At 34.4% G+C, this 20,940-nt stretch overlaps 1 protein-coding gene across 4 annotated transcripts in view; it reads left to right on the forward strand.

The window, feature by feature from the left end:
• Positions 1-20,940, forward strand: part of sona (sol narae metalloprotease) — a 386,330-nt gene that overhangs the window by 77,481 nt on the left and 287,909 nt on the right. The window contains exon 1 of one of the 4 annotated variants that reach the window (XM_081744358.1): positions 15,007-15,217. The exons of 1 other annotated variant lie outside the window; for it this stretch is intronic. In XM_081744358.1, coding sequence (XP_081600484.1) covers positions 15,180-15,217 — 38 coding nt within the window. In that variant the 5' untranslated portion in view covers positions 15,007-15,179. Of the gene's footprint in view, positions 1-15,006; positions 15,218-20,940 lie in introns of those variants that run through there. 2 more of the 4 variants (XM_081744367.1, XM_081744405.1) reach the window with 2 other exon arrangements.

Genomic DNA, 20,940 nt, shown 5'->3' on the forward strand with positions numbered 1-20,940 from the left:
CACGAGGCCTAACTTTCCCCCTGGGAGCTAACAATTCCCTCTTGGCCATGTTTAGTATTGTGTTCAATGCGAATTTCTAGTATGTTCGCCGTGCTACTATTCATCTCCAGTTAAACGAATTTCCCCGGAGGCAATTTTCTGAAATCCTCACTGGATCCGTCACACATATTTCAATTAATCAATCTGCTAATTATGCTTTTTTCAATCCTTATTATATTCCAATTCCATTTTCACTATTCTGCTGTATATGTAGCATCATAAGGTAATCTTGTATCCAGAAAATAAAATTCGAAAGTCTGGCCGTCAACATTTCCCTTGATATGACCACATCTTAGTGTGATAATCATTCTTAATTCTACTTAGGAACATTGATATACGAAAGACGTTCAATAATCAATGCACAAAATATGTAGAAGAAAGTATAGTAGGTAACACGTCAAAATCATAAGAAAAGTAAACGGACGTAGCCACCAAGTCTCTCAACACATTTCTGCTAACGTGGTTCAAATTTCAAGGTATCTTGTTCAAAAAAGTATATCTTTTGCAAGTATAGAGTTTCGTCCAACCGATTTGACGAATCATCATCAACTTGGAAAGGCTGACCGGCCAAGAATTTCTTCATCGCGCCTAAAGGATTATAGTCTGAAAGTGCCATATCAGGACTGTATGGAGTGTGCTTTGTACACTTCTCACCCAAACTTCTCGAGTTTCTAATTAACGGAACAGCAACATGGGAGTGTGCACTGGCATAAAAGAGTTTGAAATTCACAGCACTAATAGTTAGGGCATTTGTCACGAAGAGCACGACGCAACTTTGCCAATGGTATTTCACACGATACGCATTCACAGTGAGCTCGTGTGTTAGAATTAGTAGAATACCTTAGTATCGTAGAATACAGTCATATCGTGAATACTAACATTATTATTTTTGCATATAGAGTCACCTTGCAGGCACGTAGGCAAGGGGAGGTCCAGACCCCCTCATTCGAGACCAGAAATGAAAAAAAAAATAAGGAAGGATGAAAGAAAATGAAATGAGAAAAAGGAAGATCAGCGTTAAAAATAAAAAAAGATACAGGAAGCTTTTGGTTACTCTTTCTTATGAGGAGATTTGTATTACTTGCAATACATGATGGCGAGGTGAGCGAGATATCCTGGAAGAGTCAGGGAATTTGAAATTTCTTGAAAAGTTGGGGCCGCGGTGGCTAAGTGGTAGAGCGTTTACCTCTGGTGCTTGGGGTCCCGGGTTCGATCCCAGCCCCCGCCACGTGAACTTTGTGGTGGACAGACACCGTGTGCGTGGGTTTTCTCGGGGTTCTCCAGTTTCCTCCCACTTTCTTCATTCCACCATTTCATTCGTCACTCATCATCACCGTCTCCTTTAGCCTAACCGGCATAATCGTGGGACGTAAAACTGAAAGATTTCATTTCATTTTTTTCTTGAAAAGTTACGGAATTCTCAGAATTTCTGCTGCTAGTCAGGGAGATTTCAAGCGTCCGAAAGTTGTGCCGTTGTGTAACAGCGTGGACATTTTAAATCATAATTTTTCGTCATCATATCCTTGCAGTATTAAATATGTTATTTCAAAAACAATTTTGTACTGCTCCTTTATTAACCTGTCATTTGGAACAGACAGTCGTTGGCGGAATGATAAAAACAAAAAATTATGTGGGAAAAAATTTCTGTTAACATTTGATTCAACACAGAAAGGAACGCAGATATTGTAAAATATTTTACAAGACATTATTGAGTATGTACTTTTCATAAGAGTTGAAGTCATAATGAAAGGAAAATTGTTATATTCTTTTATTGTGATAGTTCATAATATCTTTATTCTAGGAAGTTCTTGCTTGTCCTTACAACATTAGACCAAAACACACATCCATGCATATACACAAGAAATAACTAAATAAATAATAAGGCTTGATAAGTAGGCTTCTTAAAGTACGCACATCAATAGATCATACGGATCTAGATCTCCAAGAGCTCTCGCCCCACTGGTCTAGTGGCGTTATTGTGGCGTAGTTGAAAACCCTGAAGCGTTAGGCTGACGATCATGAAGTGACACTCATTGGGGAGTTCGAGTCCCACTGAAGAGCGTGGGTATTTTCAAAATTTTTGTGATCTTATTGTTGTCGTATTGGATTAAGTAGAATGGTGTATATAAGTTTTCTTAGAAGATCGTGAAATCAGACATCCCATTTGAAGCATTTTGTTTTAAGTAGCTAGCCCGCTTTCCGCTTTTGGCGCGTGCAGGGTTTAATTTCTGGTAGAAGAGCACTCAAAGTTCAACGTATTACGATGGTACAGATAGTAAGTGCATGAAGTGGTTAGGTACCATGGACTATTTCTTTAAGTGATCGACGGATTTTTATTTTTTTTAAAGCTAAATGTGGTATATTAGCGAAAACAAAATACTGTGCTACACTCTTTCCATCTTCTGTTTTAACAGAACTGTCTATAAAAGTTTTGTGCAATACATATCTAAATTTCGTGAAACTTCACGTGACCTACGGTGTGGCCTACCACTTTTACTATCAGAAACGAAGTATAGTACTATTTTATTGTTTTAATTATGCTATTGTAATTTTATTTTCATTTATATATATATATAAAAAACTAAACATTGAAACATATGAATTCAGAACTCTTATGCTTTCACGTTTCGCTCTCCTTGCCCGTTGCTAATGCTCGATTAATTAACACCCTTGAGAAAACATAAGTTAAACATAATAGGCGTACTTTTGTTGTGTTCGTTTCCTTTCTCTCTCAGTGAACTGCGCGTGCCAACCTTGGATGACGTATTGGTTTCGGGGACGCGGCAGAAGTCCTAAATGGCAGAAGTCCTAAAATGCAGAAGTCCTAAACGGCATTAGACCTAAAATGCACAAGTCCTAAAAATTATTTCGCGGCACAAGTCCTAAATGGCAGAAGTCCTAAAGTGCAGAAGTCCTAAAGTGCAGAAGTCCTAAAATGCAGAAGTCCTAAAGTGCAGAAGTCCTAAAATGCAGAAGTCCTAAAAGGCAGAAGTCCTAAAAATCATACCGAGGCAGAAGTCCTAAAGTGCAGAAGTCCTAAAGTGCAGAAGTCCTAAAAATCTCTTGTGGCGCTACCATCGCGTCCGTAAGAAGAATACTGTCAATCTGTTAGTCAAGTTTTAGATATACTGTTTCATATTACAGAGCCTTAGTTCTTACAAGTTATTTGTATAAATACATATTCTATCGTTCTGAAATAATAAATAAATAAATAAATGAATGAAGCCTATTGTCCTTTCTTACTCTTTCCATGATATATTTTTATGTTGACAAAATTTTAACTTTCTACCAAATGTGATTCCCAGATCTTTCATAATGTCTGTTTTTCTCTATTTCCACACCATTGACTTCATATTAGTAACATAATATTGTGTTTTAGTTATGTACGTCATAAATTTTGCTTTCCTTGTGTTGTTTTGAAGTAAATTATTTTTACACATATATTTCTTGTACAGAAGTCTTTCTGTAGCAAATAATTGTCATATTCGTAATTAACTACTCCTGGGATACGGCTGTTTCGGTGTAGGACGTTTTGGTGCAGGGCGTTTCGGTGTACGGATTGCTCGGGGACGCGGCAGAAGTCCTAAATGGCAGAAGTCCTAAAATGCAGAAGTCCTAAACGGCGTTAGACCTAAAATGCACAAGTCCTAAAAATTATTTCGTGGCACAAGTCCTAAATGGCAGAAGTCCTAAATGGCAGAAGTCCTAAAGTGCAGAAGTCCTAAAATGCAGAAGTCCTAAAGTGCAGAAGTCCTAAAATGCAGAAGTCCTAAAAGGCAGAAGTCCTAAAAATCATACCGAGGCAGAAGTCCTAAAGTGCAGAAGTCCTAAAGTGCAGAAGTCCTAAAAATCTCTTGTGGCGCTACCATCGGGTCCGTAAGAAGAATACTGTCAATCTGTTAGTCAAGTTTTAGATATACTGTTTCATATTACAGAGCCTTAGTTCTTACAAGTTATTTGTATAAATACATATTCTATCGTTCTGAAATAATAAATAAATAAATAAATAAATAAATAAATAAATGAAGCCTATTGTCCTTTCTTACTCTTTCCATGATATATTTCTATGTTGACAAAATTTTAACTTTCTACCAAATGTGATTCCCAGATCTTTCATAATATCTGTTTTTCTCTATTTCCACACCATTGACTTCATATTAGTAACATAATATTGTGTTTTAGTTATGTACGTCATAAATTTTGCTTTCCTTGTGTTGTTTTGAAGTAAATTATTTTTACACATATATTTCTTGTACAGAAGTCTTTCTGTAGCAAATAATTGTCATATTCGTAATTAACTACTCCTGGGATACGGCTGTTTCGGTGTAGGACGTTTTGGTGCAGGACGTTTTGGTGTACGGATTGCTCGGTGTAAGGACGTTCGCCGGTTAAGGTCAGGCTGGTTCGGTGTAAAAGTTCTAATGTTTACACCGAAACGTCCACTCTTCAAAATGAAAATTATTCGTTAGGGAGAAATAAATTCACGAAGTAGAATATATAAATTAATAAATAAAATAAAAATTAAATGTTTCTGTAATTGGCAAGGGTTACTTATTTATAGTGAGTCCCCTCGCTTCACTCTATGTCAGAACTTCTTATATCCTCAAATGTTATAATTATTAATTGATTGGGAAAACGTTTTACGGTAATGATATATAGTAAAAAAGTGTGTGATGCATAAACATTGTGTACACCACACACACCTTATTACGGCAATAACTGTGCACAAATCGCAAAATGCTGCACAATCTTTGAAAGAAAATTTTCAAACACAGATGGTTTTCCTTCCAATAACCGCTTTTATATCATGCATACCCAATAAGATTAGCAAATCTAGGAAAAGAAAACTGATTATGAATCAGTGATGAGATCTTAATTATATTATTACGGAGATGTAAATTCATGTTATAGTTGTAGAGAAGGACAGTGTCAGAAAAATGTCTCAAGAAAATTTTTAACGGCCTAAAGAACACAACAAGAGGCTGAATCCTACCAGTTGTTCCTGCAGAAATTGTTTCTATTATGAGTTACTCTTTTGTTCTTAAACGTGTTTAATAATTACAGCAAATGAAGGATGTTTATAATATAATGTGAAAGAATACAGTTTTAAAAGAATTAAACTACGTCAACATGTTAAAATAATTAAAAGAACCTAATTAATTAGCCACTTTGTACTCTCATTTGCTTAACTGGAATAACCGAGGCCTAAAGGAAAAGAGTTTTCTGCCCAAATCTTATAAGCAGTGGGATATTTTAATATTATAGAAATTGACCCTCCTTCCCCTTAGAAGTGTAATTTTCAAGATACTGAAACATATAGTATTTTATTACTTTTAGTTAAAAGTTCAAATACCGAGTTTCACGCATCTAGCTTAAACAAATCCTTCCTTAATTTATTTACATATTTTCTGAGTAAGTAATGGGGAATTCGAACATTAAAAACGTGCTCCCTTTGCTCTTTCCTTTTTATGTGTTCAATTTTCAGTTTTTTTTAACAGGAAAGATTATATGCCAAGTTTCATTTTACTAGCTTCAGAAACTTGCGAGATACACTACCCTTTAAAAAAATCTTGCCCCACCCGTTTTACGATACTTATTTCCAAAAATTCTTTCTTATGTCCTGCTTTCATAAGAAAATTATATTTTATAATTAAAATTTAACGACTCTACTTGTAGCAGTATGCCCAAAAAATCACTCATCTTTACTCTTTTATATAAGAGTACAGAAGATAAATACAGTCAAACAAATGGATTTCCATGAACAGTTTCCGATTTCTTATAACTACCTGATTCGTACATTTCTCACAAGCTGTGATTTTAAATTTACGCTCTGTCAAGGTCCAGGTTTCAAAAAGGAACTAACTGGAAATATAATAATATTATGTATTTGTGTACATGTGTAATATGTATAAATTTATTGTCTTATTGAAGCTTTCGTAATCTGGAAATAAACTTTTGATTTGCTTTTAATATATAAAAATCATGCTCCCCTAGAAAAATTTGCAGGCTACACCCCTAAATGACTATGTAGTAATTTCTGCAAAAATGGCACAGGACCTAAAATTTAGGTCTAATGCCTATATTTTTAGGACTTGTGCCATTTAAGACTTATTAATGTCACCCACTGTATTGCATAATAAATGTTCTTTGCTCAATTTTAAATTTACTGCGTTCTTTATGTATACAGTTGGTATTTAATGTTCACTCGTGAAATGTCTAGTGAGCTTTTGTCCTAATTAAGTAAACTTTGGTGGATTTTTGTCCTACTCTTAATAAAATACGCTCCGCACAGTATATATTGCAATTCTGAATGTTTGCTTGGTTTCAGAAGTCTGGTAAAATATGCTTTTTAAACATTTTTTATTATTTATTTATTTATTTATTTTTGTTTTAGGAATTTGTCTTGGGATTCTCGTATCTCCATTCGAAAGAAACGAATTTCTTAACAAATTATGTAATTAATTCTTAGAATGAAATAGGTTGTATTATGTAATTCGTGTATAAGTACAGAACAGATAGTGATAATAACGATCTTAGTAGTACAAATATAGCTGTTACTGTTGGAATTAGATACGTTCGTAACATTATTGCCAACTAGTTGCTGCATCGTCCCAATTTCGTGTGGTGGTGGCGAATTTCAGAATTAAAGCAAGTGAATGATAAAGGCACAAGTCCTAAATGGCAGAAGTCCTAAAAGGCAGAAGTCCTAAAAATCATATCGCGGCAGAAGTCCTAAACGGCAGAAGTCCTAAAAGGCAGAAGTCCTAAAGTGCAGAAGTCCTAAAATGCAGAAGTCCTAAAGTGCAGAAGTCCTAAAATTTAGGTCTAGTGCCCATATTTTTAGGACTTCTGCATTTTAGGACTTCTGCACTTTAGGACTTCTGGATGTCACCCTTGGTTTCTACCTAGATATACCTTAATTCAATGTTGTCATTCAGTACCTACTACCTAGTGAGTGTTGCCAACCAGGGAGCGCTCCCCTGATATATATGACGGGAACGTAGTATCTCTTCAGCGCTGTCACCACTCTACGCAGTGATACCAACCTGTAACGTTATAAAATACCATCTCCAGAGGCAGAAATTCCCATTTTGCTCTTTGAATTTTCCACGCTATACTGATAGCATAATTTTCTCAACGTAGAAAATGCGAATTGTGAAATAAGTGTATATCAGTCATTTTCTTCAATACGTATACGAGTGAATTATTTTGAAAAATTAGATCGTTTATGTTTATGAAACAGTTTATGAACAAATATTTTCCTTGTATATATTGAACAAATATATTGAAAGAGACAATTGAAAGTGCTGATGAAAATAAGTACATTTTGTTGTGAGTGTATTTGTTAGTGTATTTTCATCACACTTTCGTGCCATAATCTTCTATAAACGTAATAAAACTAGATAAACTTCATTCTTCAGTTGTTGTTGTTGTTTTTGTATGGAACTTGATCGTTTCTCGTTTTATTTTCTTCTGTTAGTTCTGTCCTTTCATTTCTCTCTTTCATTAAAAGAAAAACACCAGAGTATAATTAACGTTCCTTGGCACTTGATTTTTGAGCTTCACAAGTCACTGCATGAATTATTTCAACACTAACATGCATTTTATAGTAACAAAATTAGACAATTAGCATTAATATCAAGTTTGTTGAAGATTCGTTTGTCTGCTCCACGCCCATAGACAATTGTGTTGGCGTCAATGCAATAGATAAATGAAAAATCACGTAAATCCTGCCAAAATTCCCTTTATCCATTTCGAGGAATTATTGTCAAAAAATCCCACAATATGGGATTTTCCCCACGAGTTGGCATCACTAGTTCTACGGCAATAGGGCCAATATTAAGCCATTTTTTTGTTTGTTTGTTTTTGAGTTAAACGTCCCGTTCAGCAGCGAGGCTATATGAGACGTGGACCTACTGATTAACGTGGAATCCGAACCACATGAGCTCCCGCCGGTAAGCCAATTTTATCCCTAGAAGTAAAGCATATATTTTCAATAGAAGGGACTTTCGCTGATACTGATCCTGTTAATTTCTAACATCAGTTTCTTTTACATGTACAATAAAACTACTTATGTAAATGAACAGTTTTAACAACTGACATTCTTGAAGTTCTTGTCCGTGACAATTTAACCGTTAGACCATTTAAAGTGCTATTGATACCATTTACTGTACAATAACCACGAAGTGTTAAACAGTAAATAATAGGAATAAGGTGACAATTATTACGTTTTAAATACGTAACATTGTGCTTCTAATTATCATCATCATCACTATTGTTACACTCACGATTTTCAAAGTTAAGAAAGAAGTACCGGTAGCTCCAATAGAAAGCGTTCAGTGACATCATGCCGGAATCTAAGCATTATAACTCTTCTTTAACAGGCGTGACGCCTGTTATCAAACAAACGAACGCATATTACGTATTATAGAATATTACTGACATGCTTTGTGGCATTTCGCTTAAATAATAAGATTTTTCTTCATGCATTACAAGTAGTTGACTTTTGTATTGTTGCATGAATATAATTTAATCTTTGTTTACTTTCTTTTTCTCTTGGTTTAACGTCCTACGTGTATGCCCATTAGGCTAAAGAAATCGGATGATTAATGAATGATTGTGAAATTACTTTTTTTGTATTCCCAACGAGAATCGAACGCAAGACATATTCACAAAAGGCACACGCATTAGGCACTAGACCAGCGGGGACTCCTTTTCTTACTTTCGCCTGGATAATGTTAGTATCGCAATGAAAGTAAATATATTCTAGAGGGGATTAGAAATTATATTTCTGGATTTTCAGCATCTATGATCATAGCCTGTTACGTATGAAGGTTGACGTGCCTCGATGATCACACTGCCCGGGGAATTAGAGAGAAAGAACAGAATGGGAAAGCAAGGAAACGGTATGGGACCATTAGGTGAGGTACCATCCTGACATTTGTCTGGTGTGAATGAAAAAAACCTCATTCAGGGTGGCTTCCCTGAGAAAAAACATTTTATACTTTTTCGGCCGGGTGTCCCCACTGGGAATCGAACCCGGGACCGCTCACATCAAAGCCTGGAAAGCGCTAGTGATTACGCTACGCGGAGTCATAAATATATTCTAGATATTACAGTTATACAAGTCAGTCAGCCATTTTAGAAAGCTATTATTTACACAAACCATTGGAGATTTGGAGGGAAATAAACTAATTTTTGGCGTTCGTATTCATAATTTCAATTTTGAATGAAGTCTCTTATGATGAAACTATATTTTGACTATTCGGTGTTAAACATAGATACTATGCCGAGTTTAGTTAATTTTATTATTAGAATTGATTGATTGCCCTTCAGTGTGAAATAACTAAGAAAAATGTTACAACTGTAAATGTAACTGTATGATACATCTAGTGTCAATCGTTTGGAATATTGCGTGTATACAGTAAATATCAACGATGTCCTAGGATGCTGCCATGAGGCACTCCACAATGCAGAATGTTTTCAATTTGATTTTTTAACGATTTAAAAAAATAAAGAATCCTTGTGCAGAGATAATCTTCAATGCAATTTACTTCCTTTATAACCGATACAAAGAAAAGGTCAATATTGCATGGCTGGTAAACAATAGCTCATGAACACAGGAACATCAAGCTCTGTAACTTTAAGTCATATTCTTTCATAGATAAGCTGTGAATACTGTTCTTTCCATTATTCTGTTAATTTGAAAGTTATTTTGAAAATGAATAGCAAATTAACGAGAGACAGACCTCTTCTTAATTTCTTAAATATTTCATTACAAAATTTGTTATAGTCTATTGTTTCTACTACGTTTCATGAACTCTACTTATATATTAAAAAAAAAAAAAAAAGAAAAAAAAGAAAATAAGAAAATTACCTTTCTTGCTTCACAGCCTAGATGTCGTGTACATTTTCTTCTCTCAAACTTATTATTTTATCGAATAACTTTGAAATTTGAAATTAAATTTCAAGGTGTATTTTTTAATTAAGAATCTCTATATGTTTTAGATTATGAGATATGTTTTACTACAATATTGATTTGTTTTCCACACCTTTTCGTTATTAAGGTTACACTAAATGTATTATAAATTTTATTATCCACTTCAAATAAATTATGCTTAACCAATTGTCTATTTCTGCTCATAAGTCTTATAAATTTTATTATCCACGGCAAATAAATTAAGTTTAACCAATTTTCAATATCACTGTTCATACACTATCTCGATGTAGATTGGACAGAGTTATGTAAGAATAAATAGGCTTACGTATGTAGTACATGTAAGATTTTAAAATCGTTTCGCAGGCGTGAAAAGGGTCACCTGCATGTAACCTTTCTTACTGATGTGGAACGAGAAGTTAATTTAGTGTGAATATCAGTTTTTGATTACATTAAAAGAATTCATATTATCACTCTAGTCCAGAACAAGTTAAAAGATCTCATTCAAGATTTAGAATTAACTTTCTTTCGTACTCAATAATTCAGAGACCAAAGTATTAACCTATTATGTAAAGCATACTGCTTCTAAAGTATAGTATATTATATTAGTTTACCTGAAAGCAGGGGTAAAAGTGGATCTGAAAAGCTAGGGGGACGCATGACCACGCCGTTCCCCCGTACCTATCTTTGCCCATTGTGATTATTTAGGAAGTGGAAGGACGCTATTTTTTGCAAGTGGGGCGATGATGTCTCCCAGCGTTCCCTCTCACTTTTAAACCCTGCTTGAAAGCAGGAACAATAAATCACTGGTTCAATTGGAACAAAATCTATCTATCTTCATCTGTATCTATCTCTTTATCTGTATTTATCTATTTATCTATATGTATATCTATATATATTGGAAACAGTTTTGTTGTAGTAGCTCCAAGATTATTAATGTTGAGGGAAATTTTCTAAATAATCCTGTCTCATATGTAAATACCCTTTCTATTTCTTCCCCCATTTAGAACATATATACACAATCAGGGACGTCCCATCGATTTTCGAAGACTGGAGCGAAAGCAAAATTGAGGAACAAATGTAGACAATAATTTCATATAGAGCCTACAGTATGAATTAAACTGTTCTGAGCCAAGTTCGACTCTTTCATATCCATGATGGCAGTGACACTATGAGGACACTTCACGACAAAACAGTGTACAGTTGTAAAAAGGTATTACTAAAGGATGATTCATCATCTCTAAATATTTTCAATCCCAGAAGTGTATTAGAAATAGTAATCTTATTATTTTTCTGGACTCTTTTTTTTTTTTTTTTTTATGGAACGAGGCTTAGGGCAACAGCTCCATTTGTCCCACCTACTGGACACCCTCGGTGCACAACTATTATGTTAACTATTCATTCACAAGACTGATTCCTTCACTTTAGTGTTCAAGCATTAGTTGTTTACGAGTAGACCTACTTCTGATTTAATGGAAACAACATTATTTTTTCTGCAAGAAATATTTTGTTTGTAGTTACTATGGTTCGAACAAACAATAGGCTAAAGATCAATTTTCCAGTGTTGCCAAATTCGAATAACATTTGTGGTGCGGGATAACCAACCACTACTAAAATTTACATTTTTGCTGCGTACAAACCAATCTTTCAGAGCAGGAGGGCACGCAGTGCTGTTTTATTGGGAGGGGTTCAATTCTACAAGACACTTACGTTTAAGTAGTATTGAACCGATGATATTCTACACCCGAAGAAACGATAACTAATTGTTAAGTATTGCCACCTATATTCTCAGAAAAATGATAGAACTAGAATAATTTGTAAGGAAAGAAAGAATAAAAATAAACTATAAGATAAAAATCTTTAGGATATATCAATCATTTCTCTGCTAAACAAATGTATAGTTTTATTAAGAAAGTATACAAATATATGTCGAGCTAAAAAGTTTGGGGGAAGGGGTCTGAACCAGATGGACCCGAGGTCTTTGTGTGTGAAAGAAAAGGATCCATACTTTCTTCAATTTTGTATTGATCATGGTGCTGAAGTCAGAACCATATTAGGGGCTCCCTTACTTTCCCAGGTCGCCCCAGGTAACAAACGAGAACCTCAGAGTTCGAGAGTAGAACAAGAAAAATTTCCCACCTCCAATACAGGCCAAACCCGGGTTCTTCAGTTGCTAGATACATTCCTTACCAACTATTCTACTGTGGCTCAACATCTACTATTAGTGACCTTAAATAAGTAATAAAGTTACAAAGTGTAAACAATAAAATTATCAAGAGCAAATGATAAAGTTATCAATTGTAAATAGTTCCACCCCTCGTGCTAACACCTTTCACAGGCCTATATCTTACTAGTTACCAAGAATGAGTTACAAAATAAACGTATCTACAAGGTATAATTACGTAATTATCATGATTAAAACTATTTTAGGTAAATATGGATTTAGATAAAAATAAATGTTTTCCGTAACAACGATACTTGCGTTTCCATTGAATCAAAGCGTTGAGAGTGATTTAAATTATATAGCAAGGAGATGGAAATAAGTATAAAATAACCTATAGAACATTAATTTTCTTCTTTTATACATAAATTATTGTGTGGAGTAAGATTCACTTTTCACATAGTTTTGAGTAGAGTATGATTCGTCACACATGCCATTTGTTTATTCTTAATTTGGATTGATACAGATAAACGTGTCATCGAAGACAAATGCTATCATATTAAACATTTTGAGTGCTTCAAATTCTCATTGGACGTACTTTGGATTCTGCGCTTCGAGTTTTCTGATGACAATTCATGAAAAAGCAAACTCGCTTTTTCCTAATTCTTCAACATACTTTCGAATTAACGAAGTTAAGATATAAGCGTCTGAAGTCCAGAAACTCATTATATATGTGTGTATTTTATTTATAAATATTTCTCTCTTCTATCAGTTTGATATTAACTCTGGGAATGTTACTTTCTCTTATTCTACGAGGGTTAATAACCTTGAATTACATGTAAACATTAACTCTTGAGACGTGTTATAAGATTCAGATAACGTTAAGCATTCCCCGATACATCCAAGAATACCTATCACGGCTATACTATGTACTTATATAGTGGCCCCTCGTAGCGTAGTCGCTAACACTCTCGCCTTTAGTGCGAGCGGTCCCGGGTTCGATTCCCGGTGGGGGCACTCGGTCGAAAAAGTGTAAAAGCCGAAAGCCCAGAAATCTAAATCCTATGTACTTATATACTATGTTCCTTTTACATCTTTATTCTACATCAAAGCATTTCTCAACCTATTTCATATCACGATCCCCCTTTCAATACACCCTCGTCGTAGTGAACTCTTCATATATATTTTCAGGTTTGTAATATACTTTTTGATTATTATTGCTTGTGAATAGTAGTGAAATCACACGAGATTTAGGTTGCACATTAGCTTCAGTTTGAGTTGTACACTTATTTCAATATGTAGTTTTCCACCAATTTCGTTCCAATTGCTTACAAAGAATTCATCTTTATTTGTTTAATATTCTTTGTCCTATTTAACAATAAATGTGGAAATAAAATAAGAAATAGCATTACCGAACCTATTTAAATATATATATATATATATATATATATATATATATATATATATATATATATATATATATATATATATATATATATATATACGAAACTGATAACCTCCTCTTCTTAAGTCAGTTAAGAAGATGAGAGTGTTAAGAGGTGCAAAGCATTTATTAAATAAAAGACAATAAAGATTTATGTAATACTTGGCTGATTGTATTTGAAATTAGGCATTCCTTTGAGCTATATGACACGAAGATCTACAGCTTAACGTGGAACCCAAATCATATGAGCTCCCACTGGAAATTGTAATATACTTTTCTTTTTTTTTAAAAAAAATGTTTTCTGTTGTTAATGAAACTGTTTCAGTTTCCAATTAAAATTATTGTACGTTACTATGTGAAATCATATATGTTTTTTTAAATGTAAATTCTTTCTTCGCCTAAGCCATATTAAAAATCATAAAATCTTCCTTTTTTTCTCTAAGAAATCTGGCAACCCTAACTTCTTTTATATTTATATATGCAAACATGCTTATTTATTTTCCTATTTAAAAAATGATTTGGCAAATCTATTCGTATTTTCAATTCGAAATAGCTATGTGTCATATGATAGTAAAGACCGAGTAAGAGCAAAACCAGCATTCTTCACAACCGCGTTATGCATTGTATTTCAGTATACGTGACAAGTAAAAATGACGGACCCGATTTCAGAAATTTATTCTGTGAACATATGTTATTGTGATAAATGCGTTTCGAAATATTAACTTTCGAAGTTTAGTTTCCATACAGTGTTACCACTTTCTACCGCTAAGAGTCAGCACCGAGCATGAAATGAATTGTTGATATTGACAACAACATGCTACAAAAGGTTTCGCAGGAGACAGACTACCGGCTTGATGTGTGTCGTGTTACGCAAGGTGCTCACATGGAACACTTGTGGTATATTTGAAGAACACTTTGACAATTGATCTTTCTTCGCACATGTCTCACACTAATATGTTATTAGTAGGCTCCGGATTCTTAGGTTCGAACCTATTTTATTCCTGTACAGTGAATGCAAAGAAATTCGTGTTTTCTTTACATTTCAAGTTGCTATAAGTAGAACTATATTAGTTTTATAGGACCTAAAATGTCCTAATTGGAGGGTTAGGACCTAAAAAATCCTAAATTATCTTTTAGAACCTATAACGTCCTAAATGATTATTTATAGTTATTTTTAACTTGAAAAATACTTTCAAACACGTAGTCAACCAGTTTTCAACAATGCAATAACAAGGTTTCCTTCACACAGCATGTTTCTTTGTAATTTGCGGCTGCGATTGTGAATAAGCGGGGCAGCAAGTTTATTTTTAGCAACAACAGGTGCGCGGTCATTCGATAGAAAGTTCAAGTTGATGGCGTTGACCTCTTCTCCCTGTCAGCAATGGACAGAGAGTGAAGTGACCACTTTTTGCGCTATAGAAAACACGAAAAGTGCCGGAAAAACAATATTTGAACATTCGTATTTCCTCAGTGTATCGTTGGAAAAGTGAAGTGATATTTGTGGTGTTGTATAAAATTTCAAATATAAGAAAACTAACAAAAATACTACTACTACTACTACTACTACTACTACTACTATAGTATGACAGGCCATACATATGTTAAACTATATTTCAGCTATCAAAAAAAGTCCAAGGTAAGAAGAGTTTTATTATTTTTATTACGAAGAAGACTGGTTAGCATAAAGCTTACTAAATTAAGGTTGCCCTTTAAGTATGAAATAGCTAACAAAGTGTTTAAAGTGTAGTAATATTCCGTTTTCAGTAATATAACGCTAAAAATCCTAAACGGTGTTTTTAAAAACCTATAAAATCCTAAAATGCACCTTTTAAAATCCTAATTTGAATTTTTTGGGACCTAAAAATCCGAAGCCTAGTTATTAGATTTCAAAGAAAACATTTCTGAAATCGGGTCCATCGTTTTGACTTGCCCTGTATAGGGAAACTTCCATTAAGTGATGACCGCTTGTTCAATTGCAAACCGGTCACTAAGATGGATGATCTCTTAATAATGGGTTGCCTTTTTCTCAGTATGGTAACAGCTTTACTATTGATACAAGTATGAAACACGTGACCTAGAGTAAGATAAATATAGATGAAGAGACAACGATGACTCATGGAGTCTGGGCTCTATACCTATCATAGAATTGCTTTCTCTCATGTTTGATGCAACGAAAGAATTTGGTACGATTCGTGGATTTGGCCTCCGAATACACACTTGGGAAAATGTGAAACAACAAAAGTGCAAAAATAATGTTGCCAAAATTAGAAGACCTATCGAACGAGGAAAAAAAACAGCAGCACTGAAAGAACAATAACACGAACAATAAAAATTATTCATATTAAAGGCAGCAATAATAATAAACAAAACGAAACCTAGTGGCAATCCAATAGCACTGCACCCTTAGATGATGTTCTCAGTATAGAGCGAAAGACGAAATTAGAAAAATTTCATGGTTGGAGCAGGCACGTAGCCAAGGGGGGGTCTGGGGGTCCTACCCCCTCTTCGAGACCAAAAATGAAAAAATTAAGGAAGGATGAAACAAAATGAAATGAGAAAAAGAAGGATCAGCGTTAAAAATAAAATTTTAAAAAAATATATATATAGGAAGCTTTTGGTTACTCTTTCTTATGAAGAAATTTGTATTACTTGCAATACATGGTGGTGAGGTGAGCGAGATATCCTGGAGGAATCAGAAAATTTGAAATTTCTTGAAAAGTTACGGAATTCTCAGAATTTCTGCTGCTAGTCAGGGAGATTTTAAGCTTCCGAAAGCATAGTACCGTTGTATAACAGCGTAGACATTTTTTACCATAATATTTCATAATCGCATTCTTGCAGTATCAAACATGTTGTTTCAAAAACAATTTTCTACTGCTCCTTTGACCTGTCATTTGGAACAGACAGTAGTTGACGGAACAAAAAAAAAAAAAAAAGTGGAAAGAAAGTTCTGTTAACATTTGATTCAACACAGAAAGGAACTCAGATATTGTAAAATATTTTACAAGACATTATTGAGTATGTACTTTTTATAATAGTGAATATGTATTTTTTATAATAGTTGTGGTCATAATGAAAGGAAAATTGTTATATTTGAATAAACAGACAAAGGACGTAAATATTATTTAATTTATTTCAATACGTTTTTTGTTATTTTACTTGAGATTTCTTCATAGTTCGTTATTAAAATACTTACCAACATATCCTCGTTTTTTTGTCCTAACAAACCAATATATTTTGATAGTAAAGTAGTTTAGATTGATCGAGCTCCTGGGCCTTCAGTATTTCATGTCACGCTCTTCCCCCCCCCCCCCACGTTACGAAATCCTGGTTAAACGAACCAATATATGTTCCAGTAAAATAGTTTAGAATGATTAAGTCTCTGGTGTGATGAAAACAGTATTTCATGTCACGGACCCCCAGTTCAGGAAATCCTGGCTACGTGCTTGGTTGGAGGGTTGTGGGTGACGACCGGAACAGACCCGCGCGTTCTATTGGATGCTGAAACTGATAGATCTAGGCGAAGCTTCATGAATTCTTGCGATCATTAAAGTCACGTACTTGTGAGAATTCTTATAGTAGTCGTCATGGACTCTGGAGCCTGGGCCCTCCTGGAGTTTGCTTTGGCCTATGCATTTGTATTAAAATTCTCATTGAAACCTTGTTAGGTTATATCTGACAAAGCTGAATGTCCCCCCTCCACAAAGTTATACTAAAATGAAAGGGGGTTAAGAGGAGACGTATGTGTGCTCTTAGGATGGCCGTTGAGTAGGAGTTCATAGGGTAATGATCGTTGAGAGAAGTTTAATTTCGTGTAACTTTTCATAGGTATGATTTTAGGAAAAGCACAATATGGCCTCCATATCGTTCAAGAAATGTTGAGGAACTTAATAATAATCACTTCTGAATGTATGTATGACCTTTAATAATATTGATTCCTACACCTTTACCTCCATTTTCGTTTTCCCTCGTAAGATTTTTCTTCTGTACTAAAAATGAGATATTCCTTTTCAAGTAAAAACCATTTTAACCGGATGTATGTTCTGTTTTCTTTGTTACAGAGGAAATGAGCAATGAGTGTTCTCTACTGTCTAGTTACTACATTGGAGCGTGAAACATAACGTATTTCTGTATTAATATGTAAGTTTAGGTCTCAGACTTAATTATGTGTCTTCGTGACAGATTTTGAAGAACAATACACATTATGTGATGATTTTGTTTGCAAACTTCGTATCATTTATACTTTTTTTTTCTCAGAAGAAATTCTGTTACGTAAGGAGTAAAATAACATGCAATCATAAGCGCAAACAAGATGTAAAATGGACAATAACGCAGACAAAGAAGGAAATCGAAGAAAAACCAAAGCTTCTAACCGGAAACATTATCATAGAACTTAAGAAAAGACTGATAAAAGCATATGAATGAAGTGTGGCGTTATATGGATGTAAGGCATCAATCTAGGAGATGAAAAACGGAGAACAGGTGGACAAGGTACAGTGAAACCTGTCAACTTGGCCACCTCTCTAAGTTGGCCACCTGCTTATCTTGGCCTAGTTCGTCTTGAACCTGCATTTTCCCATAAGACATTCGTTACTTACTATTCTATAAGTTGGCCACCTGTCTATCTTGGAAGTTGGCCACACTAAAGCATTGTTTATCCTATGATGATAATGATAAATTTACCTGCGTATCTTGGCCACGCAAAATACCGTTTTGTTATTTTTCTTAACTCTTTCGCATTCCCATATTAGAGGCAGATGTTCTGTATTTGTGACTGGAGAAAAGAAGCAAGGATTCGCGCGATTTGCTCTTGGAGGTCAATGACCAGAACACTACCCTGATAAAGGGGTGGTGAAGGAAGATGTGAATAAGAAAAAGCACGTACAATAATTCAGGAAATGCTTGTACGTATTTGTTTACCCTGTCTGTTTTGGTAAAACTATTAGCTCTATCAGCTCCTCTCATGAGTGGGAGCTTCAGTTGTCCCGGAAAATTCTCAAGGTTAAAACTAACTATCTCAATTGTTAATTATTGGCACCTGTCGGCTTGTCAAAAGACAGTGGAGGTTTTGAGATATGAATTCCCTCAAGATTTTCTCAAAACATCTTTTGCTCCGAGGGAAACACTTCTAGCTCATTAACAAGAGGTAGTTAACTATAATATTAGAACGTGCATATCTGCCGAAAAGAATAAAAGAAATACGTCTAGAATGAACCACCATTCAGTAAGAACTGAAAAGAAGTCGTATAAATTGCATATTAATTTCTCAATTTATAACAGCTTTTCTTGTTTTCAATCTGAATAACTCAGTGCGCTATAATATCAATTTCGATAAACTACGTACATACGCTTCTATTTCATGGTTGTTTGTGTTATTGTGTTTCCAATCCGAATAATCCAATGTACCAGATTACTTTTCAGGAAGAGATAGGTATGCACATATATTAAACATACTATAGTAATATTTTCTAGTACTGTATATTTTTATAATTACTCTATATTCATTATTTATAAGTAGCTGTCGTGCCACTGCTTATTAAAATTTTACAATCAAGTAATACTAGAAATCCTATTCTAAAAATACACCAATCACACTTATTTTTTGTAAGTTGGCCACCTGTCTAAGTTGGCCACTTTTCAATGGAACCGATGGTGGCCAACATAAACATGTTTCACTGTATTAAGTTGAGTTGATTTTGAGTTTAACGTCCCGTTCAGCAGCGAGGCTATATGAGACGTGGACCTACTGATTAACGTGGAATCCGAACCACATGAGCTCCCGCCGGGAATCGAACCCGGGCCTCCCACGCCAAAGGCGCGTACGCTAACCGCTTAGCCACACTGTATTAAGTGAGGAAGTGAGGAAATAGTAGAAGAAAAAGGGAGTATAATGAAGATTGTTTGGAAAGGAAGAAACAGGATCATTGGATGGACCGCATTACGAAATATGGAAGAATACTGTTATTAGCTATGGAAGAAATTGCAAAAGGAAAAATACCTAGAGGAAGGCTGAGATTGAAATATGTAGATTAAATAATACAAGATGTAGGGAAGAAAAAGTACAATAAAATGAAAAGTCTTGCCCAGGAAGGTAAGATTTCAGATCATCAATTCACTCCTTCTAAACCTATAAGAGTGTTTCTATCCATGACTCTAACAAATCCTGTTACTTTTACATGCTTATATTTATTTATACCTGATATCCATATATGCTAACTTAAAAGAAGGCGAAATCAACTTTTTAGGATCGCCCAATTTTTTTTGTTGCAGTGATGATTTCAGAATGGAAGGGAACACTCTTCCGCCCCCTCCCCTCCGGAGTTACATCTTCAATTGTTCTCAATGTAGATTTCTAGTATTTTTTTGCAATACTTTTCACTTCCTGTATACTAAAATTTCCTCTCGGGGGAAATCTGAAATTATCACTGTTTGGGGTTTTCCAATGGTCTAGTGCAGAGAACTTACAATAAATTTAAATGTTGCTGCTGATGAATGAATATCATCTGAACAAAATATAGGCCTATTTCCTGAAGATGAATCACAAATGTAATCTGGGATCTCGTTCCACCATAGTTGCATCAAATCATCCCAAAGTTTCATTGTAGTTTGCGATAATCGGCATTGATGTTGCAATTACTTATTGCATCATTTGCATCACGTTGCGATGAGCAAATTTCGCGAAGACCGTTACAAAATGAGACTGTTAACCCCACTTCAATAAATCGCCAACTGCAGCCCTAGAAATAATATATTTTAAAAAAATGTTTATTAAGGTTCTTAAATTCTAGTGAAGCATGTTTCATATTTTTTAGGGAGTCCAACTTGAATTTATTTTCTACAGGGTACGAAATATTAATGGTTGCTCTGCCAAAAAAAAAAAAAAAAAAAAAAATGCAAGTTACGGCCCTGAATATAGGGTGTATAGAGAGCAGGAGATTTGATAGAATCATTGCATGGGTAGAGTGGACCAAACCTCTTTAGAAGTTGAAGACAAGGGTAGGTGTATTATTAAAACGGCCATCAATTTACTATATATTATTATTATTATTATTATTATTATTACTTATAATCTTAGTGTTAATATTATATACTCTACGATTATATTGTTTTTATTATTTGTTCCATTGATGCTAGGGTTAAGTCATATACCATCTTTATATTAATATTTTGAATATTGATTTTCAAAAATAATACTAGAAAAACAGTGGATCTATAGATGAAGAGATAATGTTCACAACCGGTTCCAAGAATCTTTAAAATTTTAACAACCGGTTTGGGTGAATCTGGCGAATGAAACCACTGATCGTAATGCATGAAATCATGACTGTTTGGGGTTTCCCAATGATCTAGTGCAGTCAT

This window comes from Thermobia domestica, chromosome 2 (genome assembly GCF_964235325.1).
Source record: "Thermobia domestica chromosome 2, izTheDome1.hap1.1, whole genome shotgun sequence".
NCBI lineage: Eukaryota > Metazoa > Arthropoda > Insecta > Zygentoma > Lepismatidae > Thermobia > Thermobia domestica.